Source organism: Hippocampus guttulatus, chromosome 21, assembly GCF_054856545.1.
Source record: "Hippocampus guttulatus isolate MCC_2025c chromosome 21, RoL_Hgut_1.0, whole genome shotgun sequence".
Classification (NCBI taxonomy): domain Eukaryota; kingdom Metazoa; phylum Chordata; class Actinopteri; order Syngnathiformes; family Syngnathidae; genus Hippocampus; species Hippocampus guttulatus.
Genome location: NC_141281.1, coordinates 10,091,823 through 10,113,528, shown reverse-complemented (window position 1 = coordinate 10,113,528; position 21,706 = coordinate 10,091,823). Strand labels below are relative to the sequence as shown.

The window sequence follows — 21,706 nt, the reverse complement described above, 5'->3', positions numbered from 1 at the left end:
TATTGTCTCGAAGGGTGCCGCGGAGTGGCAAAAAGGAGGACTATAAATGGAGGGAGCGGGCACTTAAAAGCAGCAACTGAAGATAGGGGAACAAAGGCGGAGAAGGGCCGAGAAACAAGGGAAGTTTGTTGAGAGAGGTGGATTTAAGAAGAAAGAGTAGACTCCCACGGTTGCACTGGAAGTTAAAAAGAAAATAAAAAGTCTTCAGTCACTGACCGTTAAACTAAAGTGGACTTTAATTTCCAGTCCGGTCGGGGTAGCGGTGTCATTTAGTCTGGTCTCGTGATTATTTTCCTTCTGAATACGCTATAGTCACACGAGTCAAAAGCGGTATCTTTGGGTGGCCGTTTACAAAACGAGCGTTTGCGTTTCATTTAAGTGGCACTTTCAACCACGTCCGCCTTCATCTGAGTGTCGTCACTCTGACAGCGCGGCGAAAAACTCTTCCAAACTCTTGAGAGCCCGACGAAGGCGTTGCGAGCCACTCGGAGGCGGCGAAGGATCTCCAGCTCAGCTGAACAGGACGTGGTGAGCTTTGCGCCCGGTTAGGTGAACGAGTCAACACACTTAACCGCTTAGGCGATGGGAGAGCAGGACTGCAGCCAGAGGTGGAAGAAAGTCTGAGAGACTTCAAGTCCTGCCCATTGACCGGCGAATGGAATTGTTTGGTCCCAAGTACTTGAGGAAAAACCTTAAGTACGGAAGACGCTCCTACTTTGTGATAGTCTTTCTGCGGATGATACAACTCATCCCGGGGGGGGGTTGACCACATTTACAGATTTGAATTGGGCGACGGAAAGGCTGGTGTTAGCCATGCCGAGCGTGCTAATATCAGAGCTCCCATCTTGGATGTCTCATTGGCTTTAAGATTCAGTCCACTCCAAATAGGGGGGGGGGGGGGGGGTGCTACATAGTCCATCCCAAACCTGATGGACTTTTTGTAATAAATAGTAAACAAATAAAATCAATAATGACTTTGTTAGGTAGAGTCAGTGGGGAAACGAGCCCGTGTTAGCCATGCTAGTTAGCCATGTTATCTTGGTCAGTATTGAGTCAATCGTACGGATTTATTTCACCAATTGTAGACATGATTGGGATGTTGTTGGTCTGTTGTGTTTTGGTGATATATGTTGGTCTGTTACAGTTATTTTAACCCTTTCAGGGACAGCGGTTACAACAGTGGACGGCATAACATGTTATAAGGTGGGCGTACTGGGTGGTGGGTGCGAAGGAGCCCGGGGAGGATGCCGTGGCATCTCGGCGCATGGTCACACGTTAGATCTGGATTAGTGTGTCAAATGCCCACACAGAACCGCGTTGGAAAATGAGATGGGCCTCTACCGGGAGCCAACAATGAAGACAGCTCAGCCCAACTGAAACTACGGAGGCAACCAGGGGGCGTATAATGCTTCTATTACTTTAACAGCGGGGGCCCCATTGCTTTACAAGTCAACATCAATGCGGTTAATGAACAACCAAAGTGACAACAGGAGCCCCCACCCCCACCCCACCCACCATCCCCCCGCCAACCCCATTTGCCTCTTGGGAATAGAATAAAAGACAATGCCTCACAGGGATCCAGGACCAAGTGTGCAATACGGAAAGTCCGCTTAACCTGACAGCTGTAGATCTGTGACCAGCGAACAAAGTACCAAGATGTAAATGTAAAGCCTCTTGCACGCTGCTGTCCAAGGAAGATTGAGAGTGAACAGGTGGCGGCAACATTGTGGGCTTAAGAGGCTCAAGAACACACGGTGAAAGAGTACAAGCGTGTACAAGGCCAGAATGAGCATCTCATAAGTCTCATTTTGATGATGCTCTCCGAGCAAAATAACGTTCAAAATAACTGTTGCGTTACTCCTAAAAATGTAGGGGGTTACTGGCCATTGTGAAATTTTAGGAAACTTTACAGGTGAACATCATTTGACCTTCTGTAAAATTTTAAATGCCCATTTTCAACATTTTCTAAATGTGCAGTTCTCTAACAAGGAGGTATACTGCAACTTTTAAGACTCGGGGTGCGCGGTTCACGCCACGTACACTGTATCAATTTGGATACCGTAATTATGATGCGTCATATGAAACATGTCCCGCCTGGTTATGCTCTCTGACACAGCAAAGTGATTTTCCGCCGTTGTGCTATAAATATACCAGTTAATCCGCCGGCATTGCCGTAACAGGGGGCTAATCGCTGCTTCTGTGATTCAACACTACCGGCACTGCCACTTTATGGACGTCGCGTCCCAAAAAAAAAAAGTTGGTCAGCGTTGCAGATTTGCTAACCAAACGACATTCAAAGCAGCTGGAAGGACTTTGAACTATGCCCCGCCACGGGTGCTCCATTCCCGCCCCAACCCCGCTGCAGGATGCTGCATTCATCTTACAGCAGGTCACATTTCACCCGACGAGCGCAATTGGAAGGCTTATGCAAGACGATCAATAACGTATGACTGACTGCTTTTACAAGAGACGGGCCGCATAAAATAACGTGGCGGGCCAAATCTGGTCCCAGGCCCTTGAGTTTGACACCTGTGCTGTGTAGGGTGTGATTTCAAACACAGCCAGCTTCAAAAGCCCAAAACCACCATTCATCCGCCACAAAAACGACATGGCGATCACTCATGACGCCAAACACAAGTTCCTCACTCGTGTACGTTTGTGCGCGCCCAAGCCGCTTTGGCACAATGGCCTCATTGTTCAGGCGGCGGCGTATACACATCACTGAATCATCTTTTCCAGTAAACGGCCCCCCTTTTCCACAAGCGATCCCCATTTACATATCCCACAATCTTTCCATTGTGAGAGAAAAAAGTTAAGAGTCTCTTATCTGAAGGCGCGTGTCCACCGAGCGGCACACTTGAGCGCAGTGAGCCGTGACGCGGCTTTGGAAAGGTAATCCCGGAATTGTTGTCTCTTGACAGGCTGAGCGGACGCATTTTTGAAGAGTCACACAATCGCTGTTCCCGCACTTATCGCGACTAAAACATACAAAGGGGCGAATTTTGCACGTGATGACGTTAGCGTCCCCAATGAACAACGGCTAACTTATTTAACTCATTCAGTACCAGCCAATTCTGGACCAAGTCTGAAAAGACGTTTAAAAACGTCTTTGGGGGTGAATGAGTTAACAATTGGAAACAGCACATTCATGCATTTCATGGATGTTATGCCCTGCACGTGCCTCAATGTGTGCGTGTATGTTTGTGGTTCGCCAACAGGGAATGTGCAATCATGGCTAAGTTCAAGTGTGTGAGAGGTGGAGTGGAGTGTGTATGGGAGGGTGTGGAGGGAGGGGCGGGGGGGGGGGGGGGTGTCAGGACAAACTCCTGGACATTCCAGGCATGCCTGTGTCAAGCGCTGCAGTGCAAACAGAATCACGCTGAGCTAATTACACCGGGAACACATATATAGCCAGCAACGGGCACTCTTGGAATTGCCGTGTTTGTTATGATTCTTCTGAATCAGCTTCTTTTTTTTTTTGTGGGGGTCACAGCAAACCTGAAAACTCACTCCAAATAGATGTATCGTGATGAAAATGCTCAGTTGACAGATTCCAAACAGATAACCACTCAAAACTCGCTCACCAGTACTGCCTGGGAAGTAAAAATAATAATAAAATAAAATCTGTATGGATCTGCCCCCCCCCGACAAAAGTTTCAGTTGTTGACATAAAATTTGGTGGACGTTTATCATAACATGCACGCATGAAAAGACTCAAGAAGCCATTCCTGAAATGAAACAGGAAGTCGTCCATTTTGGTTTGATGCGGCCATTTTGGAGGAATTTCATGAGAAAGTCGCATGGAAATTTGAGTGGGGGAAAAAAAAATTTAATCTGCACGCCAGACAAGTATCACCCATTGGCATGAAATTAGGTGGACATATTGATCCTAACAGGTCGCATGAAAAGACTCAAGAAGCCATTCCTGAAATGAAACAGGAAGTCTTCCATTTTGGTTTGATGCGGCCATTTTGGAGGAATTTCATGAGAAAGTCACATGGAAATTTCAGGGGTGGCGGTGGGCAAAATAAAAATCTGCACACCGGACAAGTATCACCCATTGGCATGACATTAGGTGGACATATTGATCCTAACAGGTCGCATGAAAAAGTCTCAGGAAGCCATTCCTGAAATTAAACAGGAAGTCGTCTATTTTGGATCGATTTTGATGATGAAAGGGGCCTCGAAATGTCCTGGAATTTTTTTCCAGACATGAAATTGAATGGACATTTCTACTTTAACAGAACCAGAAAAATAACTCAAGGCACCACTGTACAGTATGTTTTGTTTTTTTGTCATGCAGGAGTTAATGCTGTATTGTTGTGCAACACTTGGCTGACCTCACACAAATACGAAGGGAGGAAACATCACTTGAAAGGTGCCGGGTGGGCGAGACATGAGCACAATGAAGCTTCGCGGAGCAATTTTTGGACTTTCAGCGAGGGGCCGTCGGGAGCGACGTCAACACTTGTATCAGTCGACGGGTTTTGTCTGGGACTGGGTCGACGTGTTAGAGCGACATCATCGCTTGCAATAGGAGAGACGAGGGGCTCCTATGAATTGGCCGTTTCCGCTTTGTTACGCGTGGCCCATGTGAGTGTGACGGACAAAAGTGTGAGAGAGTCGCTTTGCGGCCCCCCCTGCGAGAGCCTTGTTTTGCGTTGACCTCTCACAAACTCTCACTGTCTCACACACAGACAAATAGTCAGTCATCAGCAACTCTGGTTATGTGGCAAACACATACACTCTCCCATTCACGCCCTCTCACACATACTCACTCACACATATTATTTTTAAAGTTTCATATACTCTGTTCCGCTGAGCGGTTGTTACAAATTGCACTTGGTTTAAAAGCTAGCTTGATGGAACAGGCCAGATCTGGCCTCCGGGTCTTGACTTAAACATATATGCTAACATAATATTTGGCTAGCACTTGCTCCACTTCCTACCACCGTGTCGCCCTATCATGCAACAAAGGCAGAAAATTTGTAAAAAAAAAAAAAAAAGTCAACAGAGTACGTGGTGGTATCAGTCACAACACAAATAGTTATTCGAATGAGTGTGATGGCTACATTTTCAACATGATAGCTTTTTCAGTTTAAAGAACACATGCTCTCATGTTTAACACAGGCATAGAAACAAGAACTTTGTTGTCAGTGTAACATGAAGAACGTCACAACTACATTCTAATTATTTTGTGCTTCCCGAAGGCTAAAAAAAAACTATGTGCCAGCGAGTATAGTTATTTTGTCAGTCTCAATTTGTTGCTGCACCGATTGCGTTCAACTTTCCGTTACAGGGTTATAAAACGTGTGCGGTGATGTCGTCGACTCAGCTGCGAGTGTAGAAGAACCACTACTCTGCTTTGTTCGCATTACTCATTGAGCCTTGAACACAAACAAAAACATTTTATGTTTCATCAATAGCATCGTGAGGGCTTGGGGTTCGAAATTTTAAAAAAAAAACAACATACATGATGTTTTGCCCCCATTGTTTTCCATCAACGTACACTAAAATGCAAAAAAAAAAAAAAAAAAAAAAACGGTTGCACAAAACACAGGGCATTCCACGACTGTCTCGATTATTCCCCCTTCCTGTCGACTGGGACACTCCAGACACGAAAGGAACCAACACAAGAAACGCGAATGTCAACAAATCAACGCAGCCATAGCCTGGACGCTGACAGCTCTACTTGACACCGTGTGTGTGTGTGTGTGTGTGTGTGTGTGTGTGTGTGTGTGTGTGTGTGTGTGTGTGTGTGTGTGTGTGTGTGTGTGTGTGTGCGGCAGCCTCACAACAAAGACTGGGCGGCGAGCGACAATGAATAGAATAAGGTTCTATCGGCTGCAAAGTTAGCGCTTCACAGAGTCAACATATGTTTAACTTTGGCATGGGACGTATCGGTCGGTTCACAGACTCAAGCTAGGGGGTTTACACTGCTAAAAATCGCCGTTCTCAGATGATTCTGACATGTGGGAACCAGTTAACGGTCTCAGCAAAAATGCTGCAGACTGGTGATTGGATCGTCTCAGCTCACAAGATTTAGTAGCTGATTCAGTCGGACGGGGTAAACAGATTCAAGTTAGTGGAGACACTCATAAGTTAGCTAACCGTCCAACTTGTAGCTGTTCAGCCATGAAATTCTAGCCCAAATACAACGGAATAATCCGGCTCGACGCCGTTTCCACAAATTAGCCTAGCGTACCAAAGGACTCAGCGCATCCCAGATACTGAAGACGTCCAACTCATGACTTCCCGACTCAGTCCAAATATTTGACTGATAAACACAGGTGACTTCGGAAGCGACAGGCTGTAAAAATAAAGTACACACTGGGAAGCGACTTGATCAGCCGGTCATTCGTAAGCCGTTGAGTCAAGTGTCGGTTGGGGCTTCCGTGCGTCTGTGTGCGCTGGATGCTTGCAGCCGAGAAAACCGGCATCAAGCAGACGCTTGCAAACAGCTGCCGTCGCCGCCACCGCAGCCATTAATTATTCACCGGAGCTTTGCTTCCGTGTTTACCTTTGTCGCTGGCTACCGGGTGAGTGCCTGGGAGGACAGTGGCTGGCTGGCTGGGTGTGTTGCTGGATTATACTAGTTTTGGATTTTAGATTTTGGATTAGTTTTAGTTTTTTTCCATTTTGACTCTGAGATTTTGATTTTTGATTTTTTTGGGGTTGGATTTGCTAGTTTCTTTTTTATTGCCTAGTTTATTTTGTATTTTAATAGTTTTATTATTTTCATACTAAGTTTTGTCACACTTCTATTAACAGTTCATTTAGGACAGCAAATTTTTGGCACTGGATTTTGTACAGTAATTTATGGACGGTAATCCCTCATTACTTCGCGCTTCACTGTTTTGCGGCTTCTGCGCTTCACGGGTTTTGAGAAAATACTGCATTTGTTAAAAAAAATTTTTTAAATAAATCAAAAAATAAACATGAAAAAAAATACAGCCATATTGGCCGCCATATTGTGGAGAGAGCCATTGTTGATGCGCGAGAGAGAAAGTTTTCCTTGGAGGCCGCGTGATTGGTTCCCCGTGTGACATCAATCAATGAGAGCACTAATGAATTTATCCCCCGTGAGCTGATTGGCGGTTGGCAGCCTTGACGCGATCGGGGAGCTTTATTTTGAAGGTTTCCCGACCCGATCAGCTGTTTTGTTTTTTTAAATATGTCACAAGGAAGCAGTGACAACTCAAACGAAGGCTAAAGTGACAGCCGAAACGGTCAGCACGGTCCGGATTTTTTTTCTTCACTAAAAAAAGACAACTCTGACGAACGGCAGGGCCACCAAAACGTTACTCACGGTGGCCTGACAAATGTTTTATGAAGGACCCTGCCATTGGTGTGTTGGGTGAAGGTTGACGCAACAACGCTGCAAAAGAAATTTTAAAAAAAATCCCCCAGAGGGATGAATCAGTAGCAGTCTTTAAAAGAATAATCGCCTCATGGCTGGATGATCCGATCACCAGATCCCCGAAGGACTTGAGGATCAGTTGTAGCTCACTTCCGAGATCACCTCCTCCACTATTGAAAAGACCCCCTGCCTTCCTCCCCAAGCCTCCCCCTGCTGTTAATCCCCCTTTAGGAATAAATTATAGCCCAACTAGCACCACCTCCACAAATTTGCTCACACACACACACACCAGATCAGGGCGGGGTGTGTGAGGCTAGGACAGTGGCAGGCAGGATGTGGGACCAGCTGGTCGTCAGCTCAGACAAAAGAACCTGCTGAATGCGCTCAGATCCCTCACATGGCCGCTCTGGATCTCTCTCCGTCTCTCGGCGGCCTGCACGAGCGGCACGGGAACAACATTTAAAGAGTCGACATTCCTCAATGACTCAAACGATACGGGATTTTCTATACGGGACAGAGGCGTGTGGAGTTCCCACACGGATTGTAATATAAAGAACATTGCAGAGTTGACACCAAGCAGGTTGCGGTTTTTGACATTTGAAAACGTCATCTCATCTGTTTCGCTTTAAAAGCAAAATATCAGCAAACGTATGACAAGACTGATGACATTTTGATGATAGTCGGGCATCCCATTCCACGTCCACGAGCAACAATATCAAACTTAATAATCATCCCTTCGGATAAAGCAGGCACATCAAAGACCCAAGGGTAGGCCACTTGGTCCCGTGTAACAACTTTGTGTTCAAAGTTTCAAAACTTTTAAGGCGGCCATTAGTGTGCCTGCAAGGGCGTATTGGGTAATAACAGCGGGAGAAACAAGCAGAGAACCTGTTCAGCAGAATCTATTGGGGACACACCCATCCCGACAATGGAGAAACCTAAAAAAAAAAACGGCCGTGACTGCACATGCTCCTCGTGTACATCCGTACGTCTCATCGACTTCGCTTCCGCTTTAATCTTTTGAAAAGAAACGGTGATGTGTTACCACTCCAATACGGTATCAGCAAGCACGGCTGTAGTCAGCGCAGAGTCCGACTTGAGCTGTGACATTTGATATGATGAGTGGGGTGTCGGGGGGGGTTGGTGGTGAATGGACTTCTTTGTAACCTGTCATAAGACCGGAGAATAAGATAACTCCCGCTTCCTCAACGGGGTCTATGAGTGGTTTGTTTACAGGCTGGCCTTAATGCTCAGGCTGGATAAAACTGCCAGAATATTGGACGCCCTACTTTTTAAGAATCAATTCTTCTACTGATCGTCGCGTCGATTTGATTAATTGTATCAAAATTGATTTGGCAATATTAAACAACAATACAAAATTCAAAAGTATGAATGCGAGGTGCCGGGATTCTTTTGATTCTCTTGGTGTTGCCGTCCTCCTGTCTGACACTGTAGTACCTGTGACAGAATGAATGGGCCTTTCAAAAGCGGGGTCTGGCCCGGTGAGTGACGTGGGAGTCAACAAGTGTAGGGTTGGCTATTGTCTCGAATTTTCCTCAACTTTCCAGGCCCCTTTTTCCAAACCAGAATGGTTGACTTCCTGTTCAAGTTTCCAAACTTTAAAGGCCTACTTTAACGCCTGTTTAAAAAAAAAAAAAAGATGTTTGTGGCATGATTAGAGCAAAGGCATAATCTAGGATTGTTTAGGGAGTTGAATGAGTGCAAAACTTAAGCAATTGTGTGGATGTCTAAATCTCCATCTGTTCAATTCGTTAAAGCGCAAACAATAAGAAGGCGCTAATTCGACACTGCAAGACTAGCACATTGGTCATGAGTAATTAACATTGGCTTGCCTTGCCTACTTTTGCTCCTGGCAAACCTTGGGGTAGGTTTAGCACATTAAAATGATGTCACGTTACACAAATACGTCTGTAAACAAAGCCTCTTTCACGCTGTTCCAAAACAACTTTTTTGTACACTTGTCTCATTTATTTCAAACGGTCGGTTGGTGACAAATTTGTCATTCATCCCATTCATGAAACTGACCACAGGTCAGTTCAGGGACTTTTGCCAGTTCTGCACTATTCCAGATCAACTTTTTGTGAACTTTTGTAATGTTTCAAACAGTAGTTATGGACGCTTTAGCCATTCATCCGTTTCAATGAGTAAAATAATGACTTTTACACTGTTCCAGACTAACCTTTAGTGAATTTTTGTCATGTTTCAACTAGTCGATAGAGATGTTTTTTCATCCCATTCATGGAGGCCTTCAATATACTTTTAGCCTGCTACAACGCCCATAAGTGACATTTTTGCTGTATGTTTGGCTTAACCAGCAGATAAACTAACTTGTGTGTGATGATACCTGATGCTCGTCACAAACTTTTTCAGCCTGCGTCCAAGAAAAAAAAAAGGCTTACCTTGGGGAGTTCCTTGAGTTGGTTGGCATCCAGCAGGAGCTCTTCCAAGCTGCGGCTGTATCGGAACACCTCGTCGGGGACCGCCTGCAGGTTGCAGTGCCGCTTGTCCACCGACTCGACGTGGCGGTTGCATCGCCACAGCGGGATACACTTGAGCATGTCGGGGAGGGAGGAAGGGAGGGGGGTCCCCCGGGTGGGTGTCACTGGAGGCTCCGCATCGGAGGGCGATGCGTGCTTAGGCGGCTGAATGGAGGATGGTTAGCGGGGGTTGCTTCGTTCTCAAACCAGCAGGCCGGAATCCAATTAAAAAATAATCCCCCGGCCAATGTCAGGAGAAATATTGTCGTCGTCCCTGTGGGATTTTTATATGAACAGAATATAAAAAGACAAATATGGTCTCACTTGAGTCGGACTGTTTCCCACGAAGTTAGCTACCACCGCCACCATCCTGGTGTCTCAGCACCGAAAATAAAACGCTTGTCAGGCGGCGTCGAGAGAGGCACCACCACCGGGGAGGCGGGGGTGGTGACCGTGTGGAGCGGAATGAGTCAGGAGACGTTCATCGCGGTGTCCATGGGGATACTTAGTCGCTCCTCGCCGGTGTGTGTTGTTAACGAGCTAGTTACGGCTAGCCTCCATCGGCTAGCGTCTATTGTGCCTAGCCAGTATCCGCCGTTAGCTTCCACAAGTACCGCAGAGGATGTGTGGGGAAAACACCGTGTACTTCCGTGTAAAAAATAAAAATACCACAGCAGGATAAAAGTCAACGTGTGGAGTTCTTAGGGGGCGAAACGCTCCACAGTGAGGGTATAAGCTTCTCACCAGACACGGGCGCGCGGCGCTTCCCTGCCACTGTTGAGCTCGAGCCAGGCTGGTTTGGCATAGGGGGGCTGGGCTAGGTTTGCGGCCATAGGACCGCCGCGTTCCAGCCCCCCTGACGCGCTGTTGTCGCTGGATCCTGGATATGTGGCGCCATCTATATGGCCAAACCCTGAACTTCATCGTCCTCAAAATACAGTAAATGACACACGAAAATTATATTATACCGGTACAGTATATATATATATATATATATACACACACACACACAAATGTATATTTAGTTTTTAATATTTAAATATTTGTAAATTTTACATCAGTATGTTTATGTTTACTCATCTCACACTGGCTGTCCATTTTTTTTAAACTCATGCTTATGCATTCCTTGAATAAATTCTGTTAAAGCAAAGCCATATTGCATCTACGCTGGTCAACAAATGTTTACATTTTGTCAGCAGAGGTCCAAATAAACTTAATGATTTTTTTGCACGAGTTAAAACTTATAACCTGATGTGGTAGAAAGAAAACCTTAAAAAATGTGTAGAAATGCAATTGGGGACACAAATGATCACTAATATACTCAGATGAGCAGTGTAAGAGTATCACAAAAGTTGTGGACAAATAACCTTTAATTGTAAAAACAAAGTGTTTACATGGTCCAATGATTTCTTTAAAAAAAAAAATGTCAATGAGCCCCCCCCCCAAAAAACAAAACAAAATGAATATATTTGTTTGTTTAATTGAGTCTGGGTTACAAAAATGTGAAACTTGCACCACGGAGGAGTCTTCACAGCTAACAAAGCCAAACAAACTCCCAATGGGGCCTCATTAATTAACAGCTATTCTTCCTAAAAAAAAATTTAAAAAAAAAAAAAAGAATGACAGAGCCAGTAAGGGGAATGAGGGGTACGAGTGTGGAAGCGGTTCACGCGGACAGATCACTGCTGTTGAAGCGGTCTTGGTCGTAGACCTCGGCGACCACCTTGCGTCCGCCGAACCAGCGGTCGTTGAGTGCCTGGATGGCTTTGTTCATCTCCGATGCCATGGAGAACTCCACAAAAATCTTGACGATGATGTCGGCGTCCTCCTCCTCCCCCTGCTTCTCCTGGTAGATGATGACGCGGTTGACCGAGCCGAACTTGCCGCACTCTTCCGTCACTTCGCCTTCCAGGGCGTCGTCTATGTCCTCAGGGCCAACCATGTTGCGCAGGACCATTACTGTGGACTGCAATTTGGGGGGGGGAAAATCAAGAAATAAAACACAGATGAGGGGATTTATGTAATTTGAATTAAAAAAATAAAATTTTAATTACTTAATTTGAGACTAACTAGAGAATGCAATATATGTATTAATGGCATGTGAAGTGGTCAATAATTGGATTGTTGAAATACGACTACCGTATTTTCACGACTATAAGGCGCCATTAAAAGTCTAAAATTTTCTCCAAAATGGACAGGACGCCTTATGATGCGGAGCGTCTTGTCTATGCGCTGAGTTCCAAAACCTGACTGACAGCCGACACGCTGTTTATATAGAGAAAAGGCGGAAGTGACTATGGACAGGCATGCGGCAAAGAAGTCGGCCAATCAGTGAAGGGTGGGCGTGTATATATACATATATGGAGAGAAAGAGAGAGAAAAGGCAGACGTGAGTGACAGGCATGCGGGGAAGCAGTCCGCCAATCAGTGAAGGGTGGGCGTGTAAGTGGACGCTAAAGGGACGCTACAAGCAGGTACCAACACCTGTATAGAGTGTGGCTATGTGCATTGTTGCAAAACAACTTCGGTTTTGGTTTCTAAGAACCCCCGAAAATAAATTCTACAAAGAGACACGCCTACGAAGCTCAGTTCAAACTTCAAGCCATCGGTTATGCTTTTGGCATGCGTGCCCATCTCACAGCAGCGGTGAAAAACCAAGTCAAGCAAATGAACTCTGAGTTTGCCGTTATTCCCGGAGGCTTAACTAAAGAACTCCAACCGCTGGACATCGGCATCAACCGGGCGTTCAAAGTAAAGTTGCGAGCGGCATGGGAACAATGAATGATCGATGGCAAACACAACTTTACAAAGAGTGAGAGGCAGCGCCGGGCGAGTTACGCCACAATTTGCGAATTGATTGTGGCTGCTTGGACGAACGTGTCTGCTTGCACTGTTCGAGTTTTTGGCAAAGCCGACATAATTTCTGTGGAGCCACATGGCAATGAGAGTGACTGACAACGAGAGGGAACACGGCGTTTTTGATGGATTACCGGTACTTGCACAATTGTTCAATTCTGATGCAGAGGATGAGGACTTTGATTGATTTCTGGGTGATGATTGATCGAAAAACGTGAGTACATTGTACGATGGCTAAATAAAATACAACGGAACTCCGTTTTGCTTCGTTGCCTTTTTAAAAACGTGTTTTTAGCTTGTATCTGTATGTCTTGGCATGCTACCGTATGCTACAAGCTAACGTGTTTTTAGCGTGCGCGCATGCATGCCGTATGTTTAAGCTGGCGTATGTTTTACCACTTTAAAATTGCACCCAATAATACAGTGCGTTTTGTCTATGTGTAAAATACAGAAATAGCACCCATTAATGAGACTGCGCCCAACCATACGGTGCGTCGAATGGTCGTGAAAATACGGTAGTTGGAATGGTTTGAACATATTTTTTACTTGTTTATTTTTCATTTCAGATTTTTAGTTTGGGCGAATATTTTACATTTGTTTTCCAACATTTTACTACACTAATCTTGTATTTTGCTAATTTCTCCATTGTGAGATAAATTCTTATTTAACACTATGTATATTTTGATCAAAATTCTCTTTAACACACACTCCATTGTGAAATATTATTTTCAAATTTTTTTTGACATTATTTTGTCTTGTCATATCTAACATTTTTAGTTTTAGTTTAATATTTTGCATTATATTCTGACTTTTCTTTGTAGGTGTCTTCTATTTCTGTCCTTTTGTACCACAAATTTTGGTGATTCTTTTTGTCTATTTTTGCATGATTGGACAGTTTGTTCTTTAAATTTGATGATTTTTCAAATATATTTATTTTACATTGATTTGTTTATAAACTTATTTTAAATTACTTTTTAATTTTTTTTTAGTTCAACATTTTTTGTAGCTTTTTGGGTCAAACATTTTATTATTTAAATTGTATGTTCTTTACACTTTTGTATCTTTCATCACATCTTCCTTTTATTTATTTATTTTAATTCAACCTAAAATTCAGTTTTTGCTATTCATCCTTTGGCTGCTAGTCAAACGGCGGTGTTTTGTTACCTCTGACTTTCGAAGCAGCTTCTGCATGACCATGTGTCTGGCACTGCTGCCCGAGATGCTCATGTGCTCCTGGTCGCTCAGCATCTCCTGGCCCGTGCCGTCCTGGAGCGCCTCCTCTTTCTCCTCCTTCTTCTCCTGCAGCTGGCCGGCGGCGGCGGCCGCCGCCAGCACCTGACTGGAGAGGACGGGTGGCGACGCTAGCACAGGGTTCACCAGGCCCACCTGGGGGAGCACTGGGATGGGGGGACGCACAGGAGTCACCCCTGCAAGGGAAGCGCCAGAAGGAAAATTGGTAGCTTCAATGTTTTGTTGACAAGATTTGGTCTGTATTTGTGTGTGTATTTTGGTCATATAAAGTCCAATCAAGTCTAATTCTATAACCATTAGCTATTATGCTACTTCAAAATATTTTACCGTACAGTCACATTACATATCCACAGACTTTCTGTGTTCAATTTTTTTTTTTTAATGTGTTTTTCTGAAATTTTTGCTTTTAATCATTTGGGAATTTTGGTCTAATAATTGATGCACGCAAATGGAATAAGGTGACAAAAGAAGTGAAGTTAGCACCAAACGTAAAAACTTAGCTTCCCCCCCACCTCCATCTTTAGTTCTTCCAATCATTTAAAATCAACTTCACTGTCAGTAATTTTAGAAAGCTATTTTTTTTAATCTCTTTACATTTAAATGGCTTTCAATGTATTGTTGTCAACACGTTTCATTGTTGTCAATGCAGGTTCTTTTAATCTTAGTCAGCTACTTTTGTATGAATTCCAACAAAGCTTCATGATACTTGCAATTTAAGCCCCAGAGTTTCGAAGACCGCAGACGTGTACAATCGACGCCCTCACCTGTGATGACGCCGGGCGCCTGCGCGGCCATAACGGCCTGCGGTATTCCCATCTGCTGACTAAGAAGCTGGGGCGCAGCTAACGCCCCCAGGACTGACGCGCCAGCTACGGCCTCCTTGAGAGAGGGGGTGCCCGAGACATTAGGTAAGGGAAACACACAAGAACACAGCACAGAGGCAGCACAGTCAACAATCAACACAGTGTGACCACATGGACAGCTCAGCGCCCCATGACAGGAAGGCGGGCTTCATCTTCGAAATTATTCAAACGACTATAAGAAATTCTGGTTAATCAAAAGTAACTCGTGCTTACTATGAGAAGACTCTTAGCGCGCACGCCCTAAGAGTGAATGGGAGGAGCGTCGTCACGCTACTCAAAGAACGGGGAACAATAATTCAATCGTTCCTTTTGAATGCACAGTGTCCCTCTGCGACTCACACCTCTTGGCAGCCGCGTTTAAAAAAACCAACCCGATTGTTGGTTTTTATGATTGTTTTTTTTTTCATTTCAAAATCAGCCTCTGCTTGTTTAGTGAGGCACCACCACAAGGGGTCAGCCAACCACCAGGGGGCAACGTAAGGTTAAGGCATCATGAAGTCAGCCAAGTGATATTTTTCATACTATCATTTATTTTTAACAGATACTTTGTTGAAAAGCTTCATGTAGTGTTAAAGGGATGCTTTCAGTAGACTGAAACAGGTCATGCTTTGGCATCAACCTTACGCCAAGGAACTACACTGAAGTCAGTTGAGGAGCTTCATGTACTGCTTTGCCATCTATTTGCGATTCAATGGTCCTGCCTTGAGTTTTTTTTTTTAAAGAATTTGCTATTGCATTTTTTAAATTCTTGAAACAAAATTAAGAGTCGCACCCAATTTCATATTTAGAATTTTCACTCAATCCCTATCCGCCACAAATAACTTGGGGAACACTGTACCATATTCAAAACGGACCCCGACTAAACTGGCCTTCTCCCAGTCACCTCAAATCAAAGCAAAATGGCCATCAGTTATTTTTATATTTACCTGGAAGGCCATTAAATCCCTTTGGAAGGGATTCATACTTGCCTGGGCCGTAATCTTGGCAGTGGCCGCCGCTGCAGCCACTGCCGCCGCCGGTGGCAGACCACCGGGGGTGGTGGGGGTAAGCATGGGCATGGGTGGGGTGACCGCCTTGCCCACCCGCAGGTACTGACCCCCCAGGTCAAAGAGATTCATTGAAGACACGGCGTCCACGGCCGACTGAGGCTTTTCATACTCTGCAAGTCAACATATTGTAGTTAGAAGGCAAGGAGGGCGGGGATACGGACCGACGCCCCCCCAACACAGCTCCCGGCTCACCAATGAAGCCGAAGCCTCTGTGCCGTCCGGAGGTGGGGTCACGGGCTAATGTACACGATTTGATCCTCCCGAAAGCCTCAAAGACACTTTTGATGTCGTCGTCCGACAGGTCGGGGTGCACCGAGGCCACATAGATGCGATTAAAAGCACGCGCTTCCTCTGCCAGCTGGTCAATGATGGGTTGCGCCTGACCGATGTTACTTGGCCGCCCAACCTATAGCACAGATCATACCAGCAGGGCTACTTAACAGGGGAAGGGTTGCTATGGGGAAACCGAGGGCACACTCCGAATCCCTGACCTCAATTCACTGCAGCTGGCTCATCTGACACTCCAGCTTGTGGAATGCGCTTGTCTCCAAGTCCATTACAATGGCACCTTGACTTATACGTTTGTCGCCATTAACTCATTCACTCCCAAAGACGTTTTTAAACGTCTTTTCAGACTTGGTCCAGAATTGGCTGGTACTGAATGAGTTAATATTTTACATGTTTTTAACAAAAGAACAGCACTCTAGTGTGTAAAAATAAGAACATGAAGATTGTTTTAGATATTGGAATTACTGTGTGCATGGGGGCGGGCAGTCATAACTGGCCTTGTAAGCAGCGGTGTGAGATATGGATCAAAATCTGTATCCGCGTAATCATAAATATAGAGAAAGGAGAGTGAGACAGTCGGACTCTAGTTGGATGTGTGCCTTTAAAGGGTCTGGGCAAGTGAGTGACATCATGGACATGGCCAGTTAGTCTGGATGCAAGCCTGTCGGCTGGAGGTCATTGTGAGTGTATTCATTTTGTCTTTGTGTGCTTAACTGTGTGTCCTGTGCAGTGAACAGTTGAAACCGCAACTGCAACCGTGGCTCTTTTTTTACTTGAGCAACATCTTGAAAAAGTCTGAAATGAGGGAATTCATAAGTCAAGGTACCACTGTACTTTCATCCTTAAATCAGGGTGGTGAATCTTTAGTCTGTTTTTTTGTTGGGTACGACGAAATGTGTGAAAAAAATACGACGCACCGTGAAGAACCTTTTGAGGATTTTCATCTTCCTTTTAATTTTTAAATCAGTATTTTTTTTTTGGTTGTTCTTAGAACGGCACGACGGGTCGAATCAAATGCTTTTGTAGTTTCCCCACCCCTGCCTTCAAAGCTCTTCACTTGAAATAACTCAAGATAATTGTTCAACTACATTGTAATACTCTGAATGACTACTCTCTCTGTCTCTGTCCTGTCTTCTTTTTATTAAGTATCACGAGCATCTAGACGGGACTGGGATCTGTACTACAGATGGGGCGGCCAAGCAACACCAACCAGGCGCAGCCCATCATCGGCACAACGTAGCAACAGAGCGATGCAGCGCGCCGCTGGGAAACGCACTGTGAGTGGTCACGAGGAACACGCCTTGATACAAGTGTGGAAGCAACACATTCGACACACTCAACACACACACATATCACACAGCCACGCACCTGGAAGTCAAAGACAGACAAGGCAAAAGACACAAATTAGTGTTTTTGTGTTGAGATGACGACAGCAATTTTTTTTTTTAAAGAGCTATTCGATAAACAAGAAGTACTCTTTGCTTTATTCAAAATGATATTGTACAGTGGAACCTCATTTTTCCACCTCGTAAAATTTAGAGAGCCGCATTTTCGGTACGCTCCACAAATTGTCCGGTAACTGTATATTTACTAAGCAGAGCGCCATTGTATTTGACAGTACAAACAATAAAGCTACATTTTGCCTTCTAGAACTGCTTGTTTTTATACATTTAATCAAGTACATTTTTAATTAATCATATTTGGGGGTTTTTTCCTGAATTTAACAGGACTATTAATAGTTACCTTGCGCATACTGTCACAGTGGCTTATAACAATATCTAACTGAAAATAAAAGTTTCTGACCAACATTTGGGCCAACGACGACTATGAAAAACCTCTGTGAACAAAAGGCTTGGATCTTCAGTGCCTGCTGCTGTGGCACTTTGGTTAAGAAATGGGAACTGGAACGGGCTGGGACTTTGGAGGTTCCACTGCATTTGACTCGACTTACCATTAGCATGAAAAGAGTCCAGACTGCTCACCTTAATGTTGCGCCCACCCAACATGACGGAATTCATCTGCTCCAGAGCCAGCTGGGCAGCCTCTGGCACGTCGTACTCCACAAAGGCAAAACCCTGCGCGGTCCACCAGAAGCAACATGAAAACCGACCACACACTTTTTTTTTTATTCCCTTCCGTGATTTTGTTTTTGTGAGCAAGACTCACAAAAACTCACTAACCTTGTGCTTCATTGTCACCGAGTCCCAAGACATGTCAATGCTCTTGATGGGGCCGAAAGGAGCAAAGGCCTGTCTGATGGTGTCCTCACCAAGCTCATAGTAAATGGAGCCCACGTACACCCGGCACATGATGGCGAGAGCACGCTGCCGCTGAGCTGCCACCTGCCGACCAGGAAAAAAAGACCACGCGTTAGTACTGGAACCAAAAGGGACAAGGGGAAGAATATGCACACGCACACACAAACGGGAAATAATAAATGTGTATTTTTCTACTGTGCTTTGGTTTCCCAAAAGTAGCCTGAGGCCAATTCAAAGTTAGGGTAGAGGGGGGCGGTCTGAAGATAATGAGATACGGTAATCAAAAAAGGACAGACCGTAGTGGAAGACGTCTTATTATGTACATATACAAGAGTTATCAAATGACTTATGGAGGCAGAGAAAATATTGAAGTGATTGACATGCACAGCCCTCACAAACATTTGGCTTCAGAAACTGACCTGTAGTCCAGGGATGCAAGTAAGGTTCAAAAACAAAAAACAAAACAAAAAAAAAAACCCTTATCGTGGACTTCATATGAAATCCAAACAAAATCTTGAGGAAAGCAATAATTTAAAAACTAAGAATCTATCGTGTTTTCCATCACCCAGGAAACAAGAGCTTAAGACGTGCCTTCTGGCTCTCGTTGACATCCCGCGAACGGGACAACGGCTAACCATCTGTTATCCCATGCGAGGATGGTGATAGAAACCGCTTCTAGACCTTTGAAAGCAAAAGATCTTTAGCTTTCATTCCAAAAGCTAAAAACGGAAAAGCCCCACGTGACTTCACTTAGCAGTTATGGAAGTGTCTCTCAAAGCTTTTGTCAATTCACTTACGGCAGCTACACTAGAAGGACGCTAACAAAATAGTCATTCTTTGCTTAGATATATGCAGGGATTGATGCCAAATCAACAGTCCTTTTTTTTCCATTGGGAATGCGCACAGAAAAAAATTTAATAATCTATTGACCGATTGTAAAGGTGAGAGAGGATCTCCAAAGCCCATAGTCACTGCTGCCATCTGAAAGACAGTAAAGACGAAAAAGGTGCTGAAAAGTAGGTTAGATATCCCTTAGCTTTTTTTGATTTTTCTTTTAACTTTTCAACAAAAAAAAAAAAAAAAAGAAAAGAAAAAAGTTAAACCTAGACAGACAAATGTTCTTGTGCCTAATCTATGAGCAGACTCTTCCACAAAACAATATACAGTTTGGCGACTTGCCTCCTCCATTTTAAATGACAAAAATCAGCACAATTAGCAAACAAGCTTCCTTTGAGCAGAACACAGTAAACACTTTAAAAACCAACGCCTTCATGGGGACTCCCGCCACCTGAAAAAGAACACAAAAGGCAAAAAGCAGGAAACGCTCTACACATGCGTTTTTTTTCACTGCATGGTGGAGAAGAGGGGAAAAAAAGCATCCGAATTTGGTCTTTATTTAATTATTGAAACAAGAGATAGTCGAATAAGAGAAACCGGCTAATAATTTAGAGCCAGCGCAGCCGATATCTTTTTATTTTTTTGTCGTCGAGGAAAAACGTAACGCGCAAAGAAATAAAATGTACATCTCACCTGCAGATTAGTGAGCTGCTGTTGCTGATGGGCAATGGTCTGCTTCACCAACACACTCTTAATGCTCTGCTCCATGGCATACTTCTTTGCCTATCGCACGGGAATAAAATGAAAGTCAAATCCTCCAAATCTTTCATTTTAAAATGATTGGTCAAAATAAGGGTAGCTCAATTAATTTTTTTTACCCGCTGCAGCGCCTCCTGCTGCTCTGGGGTGAGCGGCGGCAGGCCAAGCTTAGAGCCTGTGCCCTGTCCATTCTCCATCGTCATAATGTCACCTCCCTGTAAGAAATTTAAATCAATAAAATTACAAAAGAACGTGATGCTAAACATATTTTTCAGATGATTTGAAGATATTTACTACGTATTTTTATTGCGGGGGTGTATTTTAAAAATACATATTCAACTGAAACCTGATTAAAATCAATTTTCGCTTTTTTTAAAAATAATTACACTCAATATTTAATTTGCAAAAATCAAGTTTAAATAAAAACAAATCCGTTTTTTTTTTTGCCTCTTTAGCGTTATATTTATTCCTGACCACACATTTTGAAAACGTACGCAGTGTTGGTTCATTCTCATCTTTTGAACATTTACTGCTGAGGTGCATGTGGACTTTTTTAGGTCAAACAATGGGTGTACACGATTAACGGATTATCAAAAATAATTAAATTGATAATCGATTAGTTGTCAAATAGCAGATTATCTGTTACATCTCTAGTCTCGTTTAAATGAATGTATTTTACTTTATGCACAGGTGCCTAAATCTGTACATTGTATGGATTGCTAAATTTGGTCTGAACGATAAATGCAACTTAACGAGGCGTTTGTAAGCATCGACAGGAAATTAATGAGGATTTGTAAGAATTGTGGCCTTACCTACCAAACTGGTCTAGCGTTGGCTCCACCAAACTGAGGAAGAAAAGCCCCGAGGGGGGTGGGGGTGATGGGGGGAAGCTTCAACGACTCAACAAATTCTAAAAGGGCGAGGGGTTAAAAAAATTGGACAACAGAAATGAAGAAAGCGGCGCCTCGTCGAAATTACTACCCAAAAATAAAATGTAGTGTGCGTTAACGTTAGCGCGGTGCTAACGCTGGTCTTCATTCAAAGCATGGAATACAAAATGGGCAAAATGCTCACACTTAGCTGAACGATACTCAGTCCAAGATCGATGAGGATGTTAAACAATGTGCACAAACTGTTAATATGACGTAAAAACGATAAAATGGCAAGGACAACATTTAGGCCCCGATTCGGATGGCTCCGAATCTTAGCTGATTAGCAACCGCTAGCAATTCATTACAATGGCGCGCAAAGCAAAGCACATTTCTTGCACGCCTTAAAAAACACAGAAGCTCTACAAATACAACAACTCGACAATAAGAGAGTATTCGCACTTGTTAAACGACGTCCGCTTGAGTAGAAATGTGATTAACAGACGACGTTTGTCGACGACAAAGAATTACCGCAGTCTCCGTGACCGCCATGAAGCACACCTCCCTGGAGATGGAGAGGCCCTCGCTCAGGAACGATCGCGAGACTTGGAGTAATTGCGATACAATCTCGCGATAGGATAGCCCTAGTGACGTAAACCAGAGAAAGTCGTGCGGAGCGACACGCGCACACAAAAATTGAATTTATTAAACATATATGACACACAAAACACATCTTTGACTTTCTTTCTTCCTCCCTGTTTTTACTCTCTTTACTTCCACCTTTTCCTTGCTGACTCTTTCCTTTGTTGCTGCCTTCC

At 44.1% G+C, this 21,706-nt stretch overlaps 2 protein-coding genes across 15 annotated transcripts in view; both read right to left on the bottom strand.

Moving 5' to 3' along the window:
- scrib (scribble planar cell polarity protein) overlaps nucleotides 1–10,639 on the bottom strand; it is a 54,024-nt gene extending 43,385 nt beyond the window's left edge. For all 7 annotated transcript variants that reach the window (XM_086101629.1, XM_086101623.1, XM_086101626.1 and 4 more), the window contains exon 1: nucleotides 9,781–10,639. In XM_086101629.1, the coding sequence (XP_085957755.1) occupies nucleotides 9,781–9,939 (159 nt within the window). In that variant the 5' untranslated portion in view covers nucleotides 9,940–10,639. The remainder of the gene's footprint in view (nucleotides 1–9,780) is intronic.
- Nucleotides 10,640–11,210: 571 nt separating this feature from the next.
- On the bottom strand, nucleotides 11,211–21,489 carry LOC147187090 (poly(U)-binding-splicing factor PUF60-like). Of its 8 annotated transcripts, none has more exons than XM_086101877.1 (12): nucleotides 21,420–21,489; nucleotides 20,832–20,929; nucleotides 20,139–20,234; nucleotides 19,954–20,043; nucleotides 19,354–19,404; nucleotides 18,346–18,507; nucleotides 18,148–18,240; nucleotides 16,070–16,283; nucleotides 15,755–15,987; nucleotides 14,730–14,844; nucleotides 13,879–14,141; nucleotides 11,211–11,824 (listed from the first exon to the last, which is right to left on the bottom strand). In XM_086101877.1, exons 3-12 carry the CDS (start codon nucleotides 20,220–20,222, stop codon nucleotides 11,525–11,527), a joined length of 1,605 nt encoding a protein of 534 aa, XP_085958003.1. In that variant the 5' UTR covers nucleotides 20,223–20,234; nucleotides 20,832–20,929; nucleotides 21,420–21,489; the 3' UTR covers nucleotides 11,211–11,524. The 8 variants fall into 8 exon arrangements, with proteins under 8 accessions (XP_085958003.1, XP_085958004.1, XP_085958000.1 ...); XM_086101878.1 differs by having other exon boundaries at nucleotides 20,836–20,929; nucleotides 21,420–21,488; XM_086101874.1 differs by having other exon boundaries at nucleotides 21,351–21,486.
- Between the last annotated feature and the right edge of the window lie 217 nt (nucleotides 21,490–21,706).